The 15,601-nt window shown below is 49.9% G+C and overlaps 1 protein-coding gene across 2 annotated transcripts; it reads left to right on the top strand.

The window, feature by feature from the left end:
- The first annotated feature begins 6,858 nt into the window (after window positions 1-6,858).
- GHRL (ghrelin and obestatin prepropeptide) lies at window positions 6,859-14,074 on the top strand. 2 transcript variants are annotated; one of them, XM_063630423.1, is made up of 5 exons: window positions 6,859-8,933; window positions 9,456-9,592; window positions 9,801-9,917; window positions 12,772-12,880; window positions 13,687-14,074. In XM_063630423.1, exons 2-5 carry the CDS (start codon window positions 9,485-9,487, stop codon window positions 13,704-13,706), a joined length of 354 nt encoding a protein of 117 aa, XP_063486493.1. In that variant the 5' UTR covers window positions 6,859-8,933; window positions 9,456-9,484; the 3' UTR covers window positions 13,707-14,074. The 2 variants fall into 2 exon arrangements, with proteins under 2 accessions (XP_063486493.1, XP_063486494.1); XM_063630424.1 differs by having other exon boundaries at window positions 9,804-9,917.
- The last annotated feature ends 1,527 nt before the right edge of the window (window positions 14,075-15,601 follow it).

The raw sequence follows: 15,601 nt of genomic DNA on the forward strand, positions 1-15,601 counted from the left end.
CTAACCACCGCCCCCCCCCCACCCCACCAGCTCAGTTTGACTCTTGTCAGTCCATGCACTAGAACAAACATTCACAAAGGCCATGGCTGTGATGGCCTGGCTCAACCCCACCCACAAAGGTGGCTTGTCACTGCATTCAGTTTATACTGAAAGCACCATGCAGAACACTGGACTCAGCCTTTGGTGACTGACAAGGACTGTAGCCCTGGGTCTGCTACTTACCCTCTCGGTACACATCCTCTTCTGCAGAATGGTACTAATACAGTCTGCCCTCCAGGATGGCTGCAAGACTCAAACATGCTAGTGCATCTGGTGACCCACAAAATGCCACGCAGATGCAAGGTGGTATTAACCAAACACCAATAGTTAAGATGCTGGCCCAGAAAGTGGGCACAATTCATTTAGTTTATTGACCCTGTCAGGGAAAGGAGGGCCCCATGATGGGAGACCTAACTGACCCTCAACCAGGTATCACCTTTCAGCAGAGGCCCTGTGACCCTGACAATCGCCATAGCCATCATTGAGCCTGCAGTGAGCCAGACCCTACAATGGATCTTTCACACATTCACTAAGCAACACAAGAACCCTGTGTGGGTGTCCCCAGTTCACTGATGAGGAAGCGCTCATAAGGTAGAAGCCCTGCCCAGGACTGTGCAAACGTAAAGCCAGCATCAGAGCCTGGCCCGTCTCAAGAGTTACTCCCCACTGTAGAATCAGGGTGGGAGCTGGGGGGCTCTCCTCAGCTGTAATCCAAGGGTGTTTCTCACACCAAACCTTTGTGTGCATAGGTCCAGATAAAAGGTCAGCCCACTCACCTCAGGACCCCTAGTCTGCCTACTTCTTGTCCTTCCCTCCTTTTTCAGCAGCAAAACCCCCTTTAAAAAAAAAAAATCTTTGCTCATACTATGTAACATAGAAAAAAGTGAAACTGCTTTGGTTAAAGGTGAAGATAGAGAGGCCATGGCCTGGCTCAGTCAGCCTCCCAGTCACTCCACAAAACCCAAGCCTTCTGAGACCAACATGAAAACGGCTGCTTCCTTCCTTCCCTTACTCAGAAAAGCAAAGCCCAGGAAGGCACCTTCACGTGCACCACTGAGTGTCGAGTTCTACACTGAATCCTTGAACCATATCCACGTCTGCCTCCCTGTACGCTCTGTGCTCCTCAAGCCTGGGCCTGGGCTTCCTATGGTGCCAGCTGCTGTCACCAAGAAAATACCAAGAAGGAACTAGTCCCGTGTCACTCTGGGTTGGTGGTAGGTTAATGGGTCCCTGTGTGCTCTATTTTTTACCACCAAGGATCGGTTAAGATAATTGGGGGTTAAATGAAGTTGGCACCATAATAGTTGTTTATACTTAGAGTGGCAACACATTAACCATTCCTGGGGTAAGAGGAGACCCCAAAATTTGTTACCACAAAATAGCCTAGTCAAATAGAAATACTATCTGTAAAACTTGCAGGGCAGTTGTCAAGCCCAAATGAGATAAAAGTAAGGGAAATTTAAAAGGCATAGAGCTCTGGTTAGGGCCAGATGGCACTAGCAGCCATGTTTTTAATCCTTTTGCAAAAACAAAGCAACTGGGACAGCAAAAGAAACCCACAGACCCTAGAACATGGAGCAGGCCAAAGCCTTCATAGACACAATACCTCTGAGAGATCAGCAGGGTGAAGAAAAGGGAGCTTTTATGGTGCTATAAGCCAGAGACCCCCAAAAATTGCCATCAAATACTCATCCACTCTGAGTACAAAACTCAGCAAGCCACTGTGAAAACAACTCCCAAAACTAGAAGATTCACAGGCTTCCATTTACAAGCGAGTCCAGAAACACTAAGGGGAGACCTTCCACTTCTGCATATAAAGGATTAACGATTATAAGAATTTCCCAGCCAGGCATGGTGGCTCACAACTGTAATCCCACACTTCGAAAGGCCAAGACGGGCAAAATGTTTGAGCCCAGAAATTCAAGACCAGCGTGGCCAACATGGCAAAACCCCATTTCTACTAAAAATACAAAAATTAGGTGCAGTGGTGTGTGCCTGTAGTGCCAGCTACTCAGGAGGCTGAGGCACAAGAATCGCTTGAGCCCAGGAGGCGGAGGTTGCAGTGAGCTGAGATTGCACCACTGCACTCCAGCCTCGGCAAGAGAGCGAGACTCTGTCTAAAAAAAAATAATTTCCCTGGCTGGGCACAGTGGCCAGCACTTTGGAAGGTTGAAGGAGGAGGATCTCTTAAGCCCAGGAGTTTGAGATCAGCCTGGGCAACACAGCAAGAGCCTGTCTCTTTAATAATAAAAATTTCCCTCACACTATAAACAACTAGGAAATCACGAAAAATACATGAAACAACTACTGCTTTCAGACATAGGACAACAGGCAGTGTTTGGGAAAAGGGAAACACGTAAGCACAACAAATGCCCCAGATTACTACCCAGAAGCAGTTTCTGGGCCAAAAGGTAAAGAGAGATTCCAGAGTCTAGTAGTCTCCAGGAGTTGAAGAGACAGAAGTCAGAGTTCAGGAAGACCAAGGCAGGCCGAGCGTGGTGGCTCACGCCTGTAATCCCAGCACTTTGGGAGGCCAAGGCGGGCAGATCACCTGAGATCAAGAGTTCGAGACCAGCTGGCCAACATGGTGAAACCCTGTCTCTACTAAAAATACAAAAATTAGCCCAGCATGGTGGTGCACCCCTGTAATCCCAGCTACTTGGGAGGCTGAGGCAGGAGAATTGCTTGAACCAGGGAGGCGGAGGTTGCAGTGAGCAGAGATTACACCACTGCACTCTGCCCTGGGCGAAAGAGCAAGGCTCTGTCTCAAAAAACAAACAAACAAACAAAAAAGACCAAGGCAGAAGTGAAGGCAGAGGAGGACAAGAGGAAGAAGCTGCACAGAGCAAGCTCCTGAGAGCTGAGGGGTCTCCTGGAGTCTTTGGCCAAGTACTAACCTTCATATATGAAGGGTGAAACCAATAGACCAAGCAGCTGGAGCTCACATAGGGGTGGGAATAGCCCATGTTTCCAGCAACCAGAAAAAAAAAAGAGACATTCCATCCAGAAGAACAAATATAAGAGTGGCAGCAGCCCAGGCGCAGTGGCTCACGCCTGTAATCCCAACACTTTGGAAGGCTGAGGCGGGTGGATCACGAGGTCAGGAGTCCGAGACCAGCCTGACCAAGATGGTGATACCCCGTCCCTACTAAAATTAGCCAGACATGGTAGCAGGTGCCTGTAATCCCAGCTACTCGGGAGGCTGAGGCAGGAGAATTGCTTGAACCCGGGAGGTGGAGGTTGCAGCGAGCCAAAATCGTGCCACTGCACCCCAGCCTGGGTGACAGAGCAAGACTCTTGTCTCAAAAAAAAAAAAAAAAGGAGCAGCAGCCAACTTCTCATCAGAAAGTAGGCAAACCATAAGAAAATTAACATCTTTAAAGTACTGAAAAAATTTAAAAAAAAAAACCTGTCAGCCTCAAATTCTATACCTAGTGAAAATATGTATTTTTTTTAATACAGACTCTTTCAAATAAAAGCTGAAAGAATTAATCACCAGCAGAGCTGCCATTACGAGAAATGTCAAAGAAGTTTCCTTCAGGCAGAAGGAAAATACTAGATGAAAAACAGGCTGGGCGCAGTGGCTCACACCTGTAATCCCAGAACTTTGGGATGCTGAGGCAGCAGGATTGCTTGAGCCCAGGAGTGAGACCAGCCTGTCCAACATGGTGAGACCCTGCCTCTACAAAAAAAATACAAAAATTAGGATTTGCAAATACGACTTCAGGCCCAGAGCAGTGGCTCATGCCTGTGATCCCAGCACTTTGGGAGGCCAAGGCAGGTGGATCACTTGAGGTCAGGAGTTCAAGACCAGCCTGGCCAACATGGCAAAACCCCATCTCTACTAAAAATACAAAAATTAGCTGGGTGTGGTGGCACAAGCCTGTAGTCCCAGCTATTCAGGAGGCTGAGGCAGGAGAATTGCTTGAACCGAGGAGGTAAGGGTTGCAGTGAGCCAAGATCACGCCACTGCACTCCAACCTGGACAACAGAGCAAGACTCCATCTCAAAAAAAAAAAAAAAAAAAAAAAATGACTTCAACATATTGCAAATACCGTCAACAACTCCGATATCCCTTTACAGGCTGAGGTGGGAGGATCAGTTGAGCCCTGAAGGTGGAGGCTGCAGTGAGTTGAGATCACGCCATTGCACTCAACCCCAGGTGACACAGTGAGACCCTGTCTCAAATAAAAAAGAAAAATGGATCTGCACTAAGGAATAAGGAGCAACACGATAGTAAATACCTGAGTTCATAAGACTTTTTCTTAATGTCTTTAATCTGTCTAAAAACTTTGACTATTTAACATGCATTGTGGGGCTCATACCTTATGTAAAAATAAAATGTGTGACAATAATATCACAAAGAATAGAAGTGGGGAAATGAAAGCATTCTGTGGTGCAGTTCTTACACTATCTGTGAAATGATATCGTAGTTGTTGAAGGTATTCTGCAATATGTTGAAGTCATATTTGTAAATCCTAGAGCAACCACTCAAAGAATAGAACAGTATAGTATAGCTAATAAGCCGACGGTGAAGACAAAATGATACCATTCAAAACCCTCTAAAAGTGGTTATGACAAGAGAAAGAAAAGGAAGAACAGATGGGACAATGGAAAAATTGGTGACTTACAAATAGTCTGGAGATTAACAGTAATGTGCTAACATTGGTGTTTTAATTTTGATAAATGTACTATGGTTATATAAGATATTCACATTAGTGGAAACTGAACTGGGTTATTCAGAGAGAAAGACTTCATCTTCCATATGTTTAAATTTTCTGCTGGAAGCAAGCATTTATAATCAAAATTTACCTGGGATACTTGATAATTGATAATCAAAATTACCTGAGATACTTGAAACAGATTCTAAGGCCCCCACGCCAGAGCTACTGGATCAGAATCCAAGAATGGAGTCTTATAAACGTGCATAAAACTTATGAAGCTTTCCTCGTGAATCCAACACAACCCAACACAGGTCTGTCTTTGGAAATTGAGATGAGATGGCCCTCCAGGCCACGTCCCACCCTGAGGTCCTATGGCTCTTAGCGGTCCATAGACTAAAAGGCTGGATGATCAGCAATGCTGAGACAACAGTTTCAGTACAGCGGTGGGGATGAGAGTCAAGTTCAAGTTTTGAAGGGCCAGGACACAGCAAAAAAGAGGACACAAGGAAAGGGGAAGGAAACAGAGATGGTAACACAAGGGGAGGGTGGGATCGGCGCACAACAGACGTTTTCAGGATTAGGAACCTGGGTGTATTTTAAGGCAGAAAGCAGAAGCCATTGCAGGGGAACAGAAGACACTAGAGAGGCAAAGTGTTAAAGCTTTGGCCCCAAGATGGCCGGAGGCTAGGGAAGCCCCAGTGAGAGGCAGAGCTTCGCGAAGAGGAGGGATGAGAAAGCATGGCTAAGGTTAGGGAGGATTTAAGAGCGATGGCCGCCTATCTAGAATGAGCCACATGTGGCTGCTGAGCATTTGAAACATGGCTAGTCCAAATTGAAATGCACTGTAAGAACACACACTGGATTTCAAAGACTACACATCTGTAATACCAGCACTTTGGGAGGCAAAGTCAGGCAGATCACTTAAGCCAGGAGTTCAAGACCAGCCTAGGCAACAAGTCAAGACTCTGTCTCTACAAAAAATACAAAAATTAACCAGGTGTGGTGGTGTGCACCTGTAGTCCCAGCTACTGGGGAGGCTGAGGTGGGAGGATCATCTGAGTCCAGGGAGGCGGAGGGTGCAGTGAGCCATGACAGTGCCACTGCACTCCAGCCTGGGTGACAAAGCAAGACCCTGTCTCAAAAAAAAATATACGTATATTCATTTAGACATATGCTGTTGCACACTTAGACTATAGTATGGTATCGGCATAAGTTTTATATTCACTGGGAAACCAACAAAATTCGTGTGACTCACTTCATTGTGGTCTGGGACCAAAGCTGTAATGCCTCCAAGGTATGCCTGTATATTTCTATTGGAAAATGTGAATCTAGAAATTATGGAAGCTACAACTAGGACAAAAAGAAACCCCACCAAATAGCCCTATATCAAAGAATAAAATCTCTTTCTAGAACCCCAGAATTTACCCCTTTCAGACTGACGTTTAGCCAAATCTATGAAAAAAGAACTTGCTAAACCAACTAATTATCAGTACAAATAAAATTATAATGAAAAGTCTTTGAAGATAATTTGTTCTCGGATGCCCTTTACCTATAGCAATTAATTCACAAATGATGAGTCACTCATGTGCCTTCATGAAGGCAGGCCCTCGAGAGACCCGCAACAGAAAGGAAAGCCACCGACTGGAGAGAACCTGCTTCCTGAGCCCCCACCAAGTTCCAAAAAGGAGAACAGGGCTTCGTCCTCACCCTCAAGGAGTTGCCAAACTGGGCTTGGTTATCATTCACACTTGGAAAGAATGAGGAAGGTCAGCCAGTCCCCTCCAGGTCACTCGGGCTTCCTCCAAGCTCCTCTTGGTTCAAATTTGCTGTGTCCTCCAGCCGGCATCTCTCCTCCGTTCCATAACTGACAGGGCAGCGAGGTAGCTTCCGGGTGCCTCCTCCCGCCATGGTTCTTCTGTCCATCAGCTCTTCCTTCCCCAACTCTGTGGTATGTGGTTAGGGGAGTTTCCAACTCCCAGGGGACATTTCAGTTCCCCAAAGATAACACAGCTTTGCGCAGTGGGTGTTTACTTGCTGGCGGTCTTATCTAAGATCAACACTGGCAGCTGTGCCCGGAGAGGCCTCCAGGGTCCAGGTAAGTGGAGGCTTCATGTCTCAGGAGGTACCTGGTCACCACAGTTAGGGTTTTTCTGTTTGAGGATTTTTTTTTTTTTTATGGGGTTGGTGGCTCTGAAAAAGCTGCACGTCTTCTCTGAGGACTACAGACCTCTCTCCACCCTCTCCACATTCAGCCTCTCTGGGCTCCAGGGCCAAAAGATGTCTACACTCAGGTGGCAGACAGGCCTGTGAAGACCTCCTGGTGACATGCTCACATGTTGCTGGGACTAAAGGTGGGATTTTAGCCACCACAGTGGGCTGGTGGTGAGATGTTTACCAACAGGAGGTACTTTGTCCCTCATGTCCCACTTAAAGATTCAGTCCAACCTGGCCTGTGCTTCTGCTGTCCCAAGAGACTCTAGAAAGCTCCAATCCACCCTGAGGTTGATCTTTTAAGTCAGGGTAGGCGGTCATTTGGCAATCAACTGCTCTACTGCCTCAATGTCCTCCTCACTGGACATCCTGCCCCAATTCCATCCTGTTCAGCGCAGACTGATTTTCCTGGAACACGATGTTCATTACAGAGCCAGATGGCATATCAGAAAGAGCACTGTATTCGGAGTCAAGAGATCCATGGGGGAGTCCCAGCATTACCCCTGATGGCTGTATAGCTTTGGGGAAAGTGTGGCCCTCTTGGCATTCAGTTTTTCTTCCAGCGAAATAAAGGATTCAGCCTCCCAGAGCTTTCAAGTCTTTCCAACTCTTTCATTCATTCTATGGTCTCTCTCTCCTCAAGAATCCTCGGTGGCTGCCCTCTGCAAAAAAAGCCCAAACTTCTTGGGCTAGCAGCTCCCAAGGCATCCATCACCTGGCCCCAAACCACCTTCTAATGTTTTTGTTATGACCCCATCACCACCCTCCCCCAAGCCACCCAGCCTTCTCCTTGCTGCCCTGACGTACTCTACCCATGCCTTCACCTCCCCTCTGCTTGCCGCAAAGCCCTCCCTTCAAAGCCCTGCCCCAAGTTCACCACAGGCTTCTTTCCTGGAGCCTTTGCTAACATCCCTGCCGCAAGCCCCAGCCTAAGGTGAGCTCCTCTCCTGAACTGCTAGAACTTCTCTGCAGACAACTTGTTGGCCCTTAGGGGTTCCTGCCTGGGCACCCAGTTGGATGAAGCACTCCAGAAAGGAAGAAACTCCTGGGGCCAAGGGAAATGAGGCAGTGGCCTTGGACTGTGCTGGGAAGTCCTATGGGCCTGGTATGAAACCATTGTCATCTGCAGGGTGTTTCACAGGTTAGAAGCCACTTCCCCCATCGCCTCATTTCACCCTCAAAGACTCTGGGTAAGGAGAATTATTTGTGGTCTGCCTAAGGCCAGTCAATGAGGGAGGAGCCAGGCCCATGCTAAGTGTAGATCTTCCAACTCTAGGTCCAATGCACTTCCCTCTCAGAAGAGGCATCCACTAAAATAGGGACCAAAGCTGATGGGGAAAGGCAAGGCAAGCTGCTATGTGAAAAAACGCCAGGCCAGGCAGTCATGTCACAGCACCTGGCAGAAATGACTGAAGTATAGCCACTGGCTGAAGTTATCCCCACACCCACTCTCTGGAGAGGACGATCAGGAGCAATCTGCTCAACCGGGAGGTGGGACTCTCCTCCTCGGGAAGGTGTAGAATCACCAGCCTGACTCCCTGCAGGCTCCCGGGGCTCACAGACGCCAGAGCAGCAACAGCACATGGGAAACAACGGGGCGCCGGACTGGGGAGGTCTCAGAGCTCTCCGAGTGATGACTGCCTCATTTTACCCAGGGAGAAAGGGCGAGTAAGCTAAGGTCACACAGCAACAAAGCTGCACCCAGACCCCAGGGCCACTCTCCTCCCTCCCTCCTCCACCAGGGCCATGCTCACTTGGGGTGCCCCGCCACCCTGTGTTCCAGGGACAGCTGGAGCACATGCTTCACCCCTCGCCAACCCAGCAATCCCGCAGGGCATCTGACCTCCACTGTTGACTTCTACCCAGAGGACATGAACATTTTTAGTTCCCAAGGAATGTACATCAGCCCCACGGAAGCTAGGCCACCTCTGGGATGGGGTTGCTGGTTTAAAACAAACACCAGTCATCCTATATAAGGACCCGACAGCCACCAGGCACCACCTCCGCCAGGAATTGCAGGTAGGCTCCCTCTACTCTCCGTGTGCGCCTGCTGACAGGTTTATTGTCCGTGACTGCTGCCCGTCCATTTAACTTCTCTGGGCCTCAGGAGTCCCCTCTAAACACAGGGGATGTTGGACAATCTGAGTCTGTCTGGCTGAAAGACAAAGCTTCATTTAGGAGCTGCCTCTAACCCTTCTCCCTGCTAAGTCCCCTGGGGCCCTTGCTGGTTCAGCTTCCTCACTCCTCATGAAAAGACTTGCCACGAGCTCCTCAGAGCCTGGGACGAAAGGCACTGGGGAGGACCCCCAACCCCTATCAAGTCCTGCTGCCAGGCGTTCTGCCCTGAACAGCCTTGGAGAAGAGAACACACATCCATTCTCTTCTACCTTGGGAGGTGGGGTGGGGGGGGTCCTCTCTATACAGCAGTCAAGACCCCCCAGATGGTAAAGCCCCTCACGCCATTTGCTGGGCTCCTACCTGAGCAAGCTCAGAGGCACATGAGAAGGTGAGGCAGCTGCCTGGAGACCCTCTCTCCCCCAGGCCCACCTGTCTGCAACCCAGCTGAGGCCATGCCCTCCCCAGGGACCGTCTGCAGCCTCCTGCTCCTCGGCATGCTCTGGCTGGACTTGGCCATGGCAGGTTCCAGCTTCCTGAGCCCTGAACACCAGAGAGTCCAGGTGAGACCTCCCCACAAAGCCCCACATGCTGACTAGGGTATCTTGTTCCAGCCCTGACACTTAGCAACCAGCTCTGTGACCTGGAGCAGCAGCACAATCTCTGGGCTTTAGCCTTCTCCCAGAGCACAAAGGACTCTGGGTCTGACCTCACTGTTTCTAGAAGGACATGGGGGCTTATAGTCCTAAAGAGACTATTTCCCCCTTCCAGCAGAGAAAGGAGTCCAAGAAGCCACCAGCCAAGCTGCAGCCCCGAGCTCTAGAAGGCTGGCTCCGCCCAGAAGATGGAGGTCAGGCAGAAGGGGCAGAGGATGAACTGGAAATCCGGGTTGGTACCCCTGCAGTTTTATGCTTCTGTGGCAGCGAGGAGGGTGGGTCAGAGAAGAGGGAGGGCAGGGAGAAGTGGCAGTGAACAGGGTCCCAACTACAAGCTCCCCAGAACTATAAAACCAGTACCACAGGAGTTGAGCTCTGCCCTGGGCTCTGTGAGGTCTTTGCCCATTAACAGAAAAACATCTAGGAGAAGTAACTTTGCTACAACAGAATAGGGATGGAAGGAGCCTGGGCAGAGGAGAGAGGGTGCCAGAGCCTCCAGGTGACTCAAAGGGGACAGAAAATACAGTGCCCAGAGACAAAGACACCCAGAAATAAACGGCAGGCCCAGACTGAAGATGTTTCTCTGCAGAAAACCGTGTTTTACTCAGGGGCTTCCAGGGCCTGAACTGGGGGGTGGAGTGCTTCAAAACAGCACCCTGGATGGGAGGGCTGGCACCAGCCCAGGCTCCGGCACCCACTCACCTCACCTGGAGGCAAGGAGAGGGCAGGTCTGGACGATTTGATCTGACAAATCGTGCGTGGGGCAAGGAGAAAGCTAAGACAACCCAAGGATGGAGAGGAGGAGAGAGTAAAGGATTTTACGGGGTTGTCTATACAACCTTCCTGTGGCTGTGGTTCAGGGAATGGTTTCTTTAAGTATTTGGTTGGCGACACCATTTCGCAGCTAAGGCAGGATTCCCCCAAGGTAGCACTTAATGATGGCAGCTATTAGACGCTGTGCCCAAGGATACCAACTTCACCTCTAACCGCCCACCTCCTCCCTACGACAACCTGTGAGGTAAGCAGGGTTGGCATTATTCCCACTTTAGAGCCAAGGAACAGTTCAGAGGTGAACTCACTTGCCCAAGGTACCAGAGCGGTGTGTGGAAGAGACGCAACACAAGGTCAGGGCTGACTCCAGTCCCCAAGCCCTCTTCCTCCTCACTGGTCTGATGGACAGAGACAGTGCACAGTGGCCCAGGGGAGACCTCTTCCTTCCGGAGAAGTGAAATGTGCCCACCTTGGCCTCTGCCTGCCTGTTCACCATACTCTTCTCCAGTCGAAGAATAAAGCCGTCAGAAGCTTCCCCCAGCCCCTGCTCACTTTCATCCTCACCAGCGCCTAGCGGTGTTCAGACCTTTCCTCTACACGATGGGATCTGCTAGATTCCCATTTGAAAGAGCTGCATACCCTTATGCCAAAACCAGGCTATTTTGCTGGTGAGATGGCCAGCTCCACACATGGTCATCCTAGCCAGCGGAGCTGCACAGTAGCCCAGATGAGAAAGAGGTCTTGGTGGCTGATGACGCAAGGTGGGGCTGGTACAGTGGGAACTTTGCAGTTTCTGTGAAAGCTAGCCTTGGAGCATGTGACCCATACTGCCTTGGCTAGAACCAGAAGTCAAACGCCTGGGGAATGTTGGGGCTGCCAGAAGAGGAGCGGCTGCAGAGCCCTGGAGCACCCCACTACCAAACCCCTCACAACCTAGTGTCCCACCCACCTCTCTCATCTCAGGCCCCTCTACCTCCCCGCAAACATTTCCCTCCCAGGCCCCCACCAGCCAGCACTATGACACCTCTCACTTGCCTGCACCACAGCGCCAGGCGTTAGGCCAGGCCAGCAGTTTCCCAGGCCGGTGCTCATGTTTCCTAAGATGTCTGCCAGGTGATCGGCCACCCCACATTTGCCTCAGAGGTAGAAGAAAAACGAGTATTTACTGGAGGGAATGGAAGGCCCCAGCTTTCCTTAAAAACAAAAAATAATAATAAATCATGTCATTCCCCACTGGGTCCACCTTCACGGTGGAGTTAAGGGGAGGGAGATTTCGAAAAGGGAACGCATAGCTATTGGTTGTTTAACAGCTTCTCTGCGCCTCTGTCCTCACCTGTAAAACGGGCAGTGGTAGCACCTACCCCACAGGGAGGCACTGAGGACGCCTGGCCTGACGCAGAGGAGGGGCAATGGGACTAAAGCAGTTTTCAGAGCCAGATGGGTTTAAAAGTCCTGCATTCTAGTCCTTGGCCTCCAACTCCCTGGGCTTCTACTGTGAGGACCAAATGACCCAGCACTAAGATCCTTCCCTGACTCAGACAAGTCAGTGCCCAACATGGCCAGGCACCGAGGTAGCCACTGGCAGAGACAATCTCTGCTCTCAAGGGAAGTCTGCCACATGGCTGCAGCAGAGTTCCTTCCCACTTACCCAAAGCTTTGAGCTCCAGTAAATCATCTCAGGAATGCCTGGAAAATGGAAGAGATGGGGCGCTCTCCCTGCAGAGGGGAAGAAATGGAGGCACAGAAACTTGGCTCAGAGCTTCTTTCTAGGAAAACATCAGCTTCCTTTTGATTTTCCAGGCATCAAAGAAAGGTCTATACATATGAGAGAAAAAATACCTAGGGAAGGAGAAAAAGGAGAAGAAACAGACAAGAGAGAAAGGAGAAAGAGCTGGGAGCAGGGAAGGAATAGAAGGCCAGCAGGCCAGTGCTGAGAATGATGGGCAGACCCCCTGCCAGGGCCTGAAATGCTGCCACTGGTGACTCAACCTTTTGTCTTCAAAACTGCAAGGGAGAAAAAAAATCTCATACTAGGGGACACCACAGCTTTTATCAGCAATCCCATTAGAGGCTAAGGCTGAGAGGCATGAGACTGCAAGGTAAGTGTCTGAAAGATGGTGAGTGGGAAGGTGAGCTATGGTCCTGAGAAAGGAAGAGAACCTGGCTGAGGTATCACTCAGCAGTCCCTGCTGGGGCCCAAAGGCCATTCTCCCTCTCCACTCCTGAGGAGAGAGCAGAGAGCCCAGAGTCCCTTTTGGGATGGGGATGGGCATGACCTCTGATATCTCCTGGGTCCTCCCTGCCCTGCCTCCTAGTTCAACGCCCCCTTCGATGTTGGAATCAAGCTGTCAGGGGTTCAGTACCAGCAGCACAGCCAGGCCCTGGGGAAGTTTCTTCAGGACATCCTCTGGGAAGAGGCCAAAGGTGAGTCCTGCCTGGACCGGGTTTGCTCGGTTTCCTTGCAGCCCCACGTGGGAGTTCACTCTGTGGGTGACGAGTTTTCCCCAACCTCTGCCTCTCCAAAAGAACTTCTAATTTCCCTTTCCCAAAGATCTGCAGGAGAGTGGTTGGCTAGTATTTGTGAGTGGCTCAGAAGGGAGTTCATCACAGTCTTTATGTTCAAAGAATGTTCTAAGAACTAGTACGTTAACTAGCTTTGGGGCCTCAGTTGAACCTCAGCTTCCTTAACTGTAAAATGGAGCTATTTTACCTATTGTGAGAGTCTACATTTGGTGTTACACCATCTTCACTGAGTAACTTTACTACACAAACAAAAAGGAATTGGTGCCAAAATAGCACTCAGAACAGGTTCTGCAGCCTGTTAAGCAGTTCCTTCAAATATTAGAGCTTCCCGAGTTAAGCAAGGGGTTTGCTTTGAATCCCCTCATCTTGTAAAAGAAAAAAAAAGAAACCGCCCAACTGATTGAGGTGGCAAAACACCTGCACATCTGCAAAGCACTGTCCTCACCAAGGCAGTGACCCGTCACCCCTGGGGAACAGCAGGGGTAGCATTCACCCCGCTGTGCAAATGAGGAAACCAAGACTCAGAGCTTTGAGGTGACTTGCCCAGGGCACAACAGTACACACTTGAGTGCCGCACTCTTGACTCCAAGGCCAGTGCTTCCCCGCAACCCCCACCATTACATCCTACCTCCAATCTCACCACAGTGGAAGAAAAGCACTAGCAGGACAGTGCACCCAGAATTCTGACTCAACCTCTTGCTTTCCAGAGGCCCCAGCTGACAAGTGATCGCCCACGAGCCTTACTCACCTCTCTTCCTCCTAAGCTTAGAAGCACTCATCTGGCTTTTCGCTTGCTTCTGCAGCAACGCCCATGACTGTTGTACAAGCTCAGGAGGCGAATAAATGTTCAAACTGTATGCTGATGTTCCAAATGGGAATGTATTTCAAAGAGGAAAAGTTAACATTTCACTTTAAAAAAATCAAAATAATACAAATAAAAATAATTCTTGGTCTATGGTCTGTGGGAAGGGAATAAAAGGACAAGTAGCAAGGCCAGTGTGCATGCTTAGAAAACCTAATCACACCAGCTCACTCAAGCAGAGAAGCTACTGCATGTGCACGCACTGTGTGGAATTAAGACTGGGTTTCTTAGAGGAGGAGAGAAAGGGGGAGAGTAGGAGGGAAAGGGGAACAGGAGGAGGGAGAGGGGAAAAGGAGGAGGGAGAAGAAGAGAAAGAATAGATAAAGTGGGACTAAGAGAAAGAGGGAAGAGAGGAAGAACAAAGGCACAGTTCCTTCAAACATCAGGGCTTCCTGAGTGCAAGGCTGCATTAACAGCTTATTAACAACCAGCCAGGGCTGTGTGGACAAAGAAACTTCAGGATGACATCATCGGAGCCAACATCCATTCAAGATTGGAGAGGAAGACAGGAATGCCCAAGAGTGAATTTGAAGTTAGACGTTAAGTGAGGTGCCCAATCACAGCTCTTGGGCACTGCTAGACAGTGCTGAAAAGAGCTGCATTCTCCTTCCTCCCTTCTCCACTATTGAGAAGGCCTGACAAAGCAGATGCCTCATGTGGGCAAGGCTGGCCGTCGCCGTGGTTCCCTTACTGATACCAGGTGGGATCCCCAAACATTCCCTCAACTCCAGCTCACAGCAGACATGAGCCTTGACTCTTATGTTCCACAACTTAATTCCAGTTACGACACTGGTCTTCCCAGGGGAAGGCCACTCGGTCACGCCCACCTTAGCCTAAATGTGTGGACTGACTTGACTGGGGGCAACGGATGGGACACATCGCTAAGAGGAGGGAAAGGCAAAAAACGAGGTGGCCCCAAAGAGCAGCACCACAGACTTGCCAATTCAACCATCTGAGCGCTTGTGGGAAACATGCAGGAAGCTGTCTGCAGAGACAGTTGGGGTAGTGCCCACACTCTGGATAAACCCCTACCACAGAGGGTGCTAGGAGCCGAGCGTCTCCCCAAGTAAAATTCTGGCCGCCAGACATTCAGGCACTAACCACTGATCAGGTGCGGCAGGCAGACAGAAACCCAACTGCTGTCCCTCACACAGAAGCTGTGGTCTGTGAATGCCACCATCATCCAGGGACTCTTAGAAATGTAGAATCTTGGGCAGCACCCCAGCCCTTATCTATCAGGATCTGCATTTTAACAAGATCCCCAGGCTACTTAGTAAATGGCTGATAGGAAATGGCTTAGAAACCCCTTCCCAAGCGTCACAGCACACTGCAGGCCCCCTACTCACCCCTCCACCCCCAGACAGCCATGCTCCTACCTCCCCAGGCACCTGGCACAAGAGGGTACAGAGATCAACACACTTGTCCTGGAACTTAACTGTCTCAGCTCTGTCACTTAGTTGGGATACGACCTTGATCATCACTAACTGCCCACAGCCCTCTTATCAATAGCTACAGAAGAGAAGCGAAGGCCCAATATGGCCAAAGTGGTCAGGAGATGGTTTCTTTTTGAGAAAGCACCTACTGACTGGGCTTGGGAGAGGATGGGTACCAGACTCTGGACAAATGCTGGTCACCTGATGCTTCCCCCACCAAAGTCAAGAACTTACTTCTCTCTCAAAGAAATCACAAGCATTATTACCCACCTGCCTGGGTCATTCAAATAGAAACAGATATTGGGCACCCATTGTGGACTGGGCACT

The sequence above is a fragment of the Symphalangus syndactylus genome, chromosome 21, assembly GCF_028878055.3.
Source record: "Symphalangus syndactylus isolate Jambi chromosome 21, NHGRI_mSymSyn1-v2.1_pri, whole genome shotgun sequence".
In the NCBI taxonomy this organism is placed as follows: domain Eukaryota; kingdom Metazoa; phylum Chordata; class Mammalia; order Primates; family Hylobatidae; genus Symphalangus; species Symphalangus syndactylus.

What these genes read in the sequence shown, in the direction of transcription:
- GHRL (XM_063630423.1), top strand. Translation starts at nt 9,485, where the DNA reads ATGCCCTCCCCAGGGACCGTCTGCAGCCTCCTGCTCCTCGGCATGCTC. An exon ending in CTGAACACCAGAGAGTCCAG is followed by an intron (nt 9,593 to 9,800) that starts GTGAGACCTCCC and finishes TCCCCCTTCCAG; the next exon opens with CAGAGAAAGGAGTCCAAGAA. An exon ending in CCTCTGGGAAGAGGCCAAAG is followed by an intron (nt 12,881 to 13,686) that starts GTGAGTCCTGCC and finishes CTTGCTTTCCAG; the next exon opens with AGGCCCCAGCTGACAAGTGA.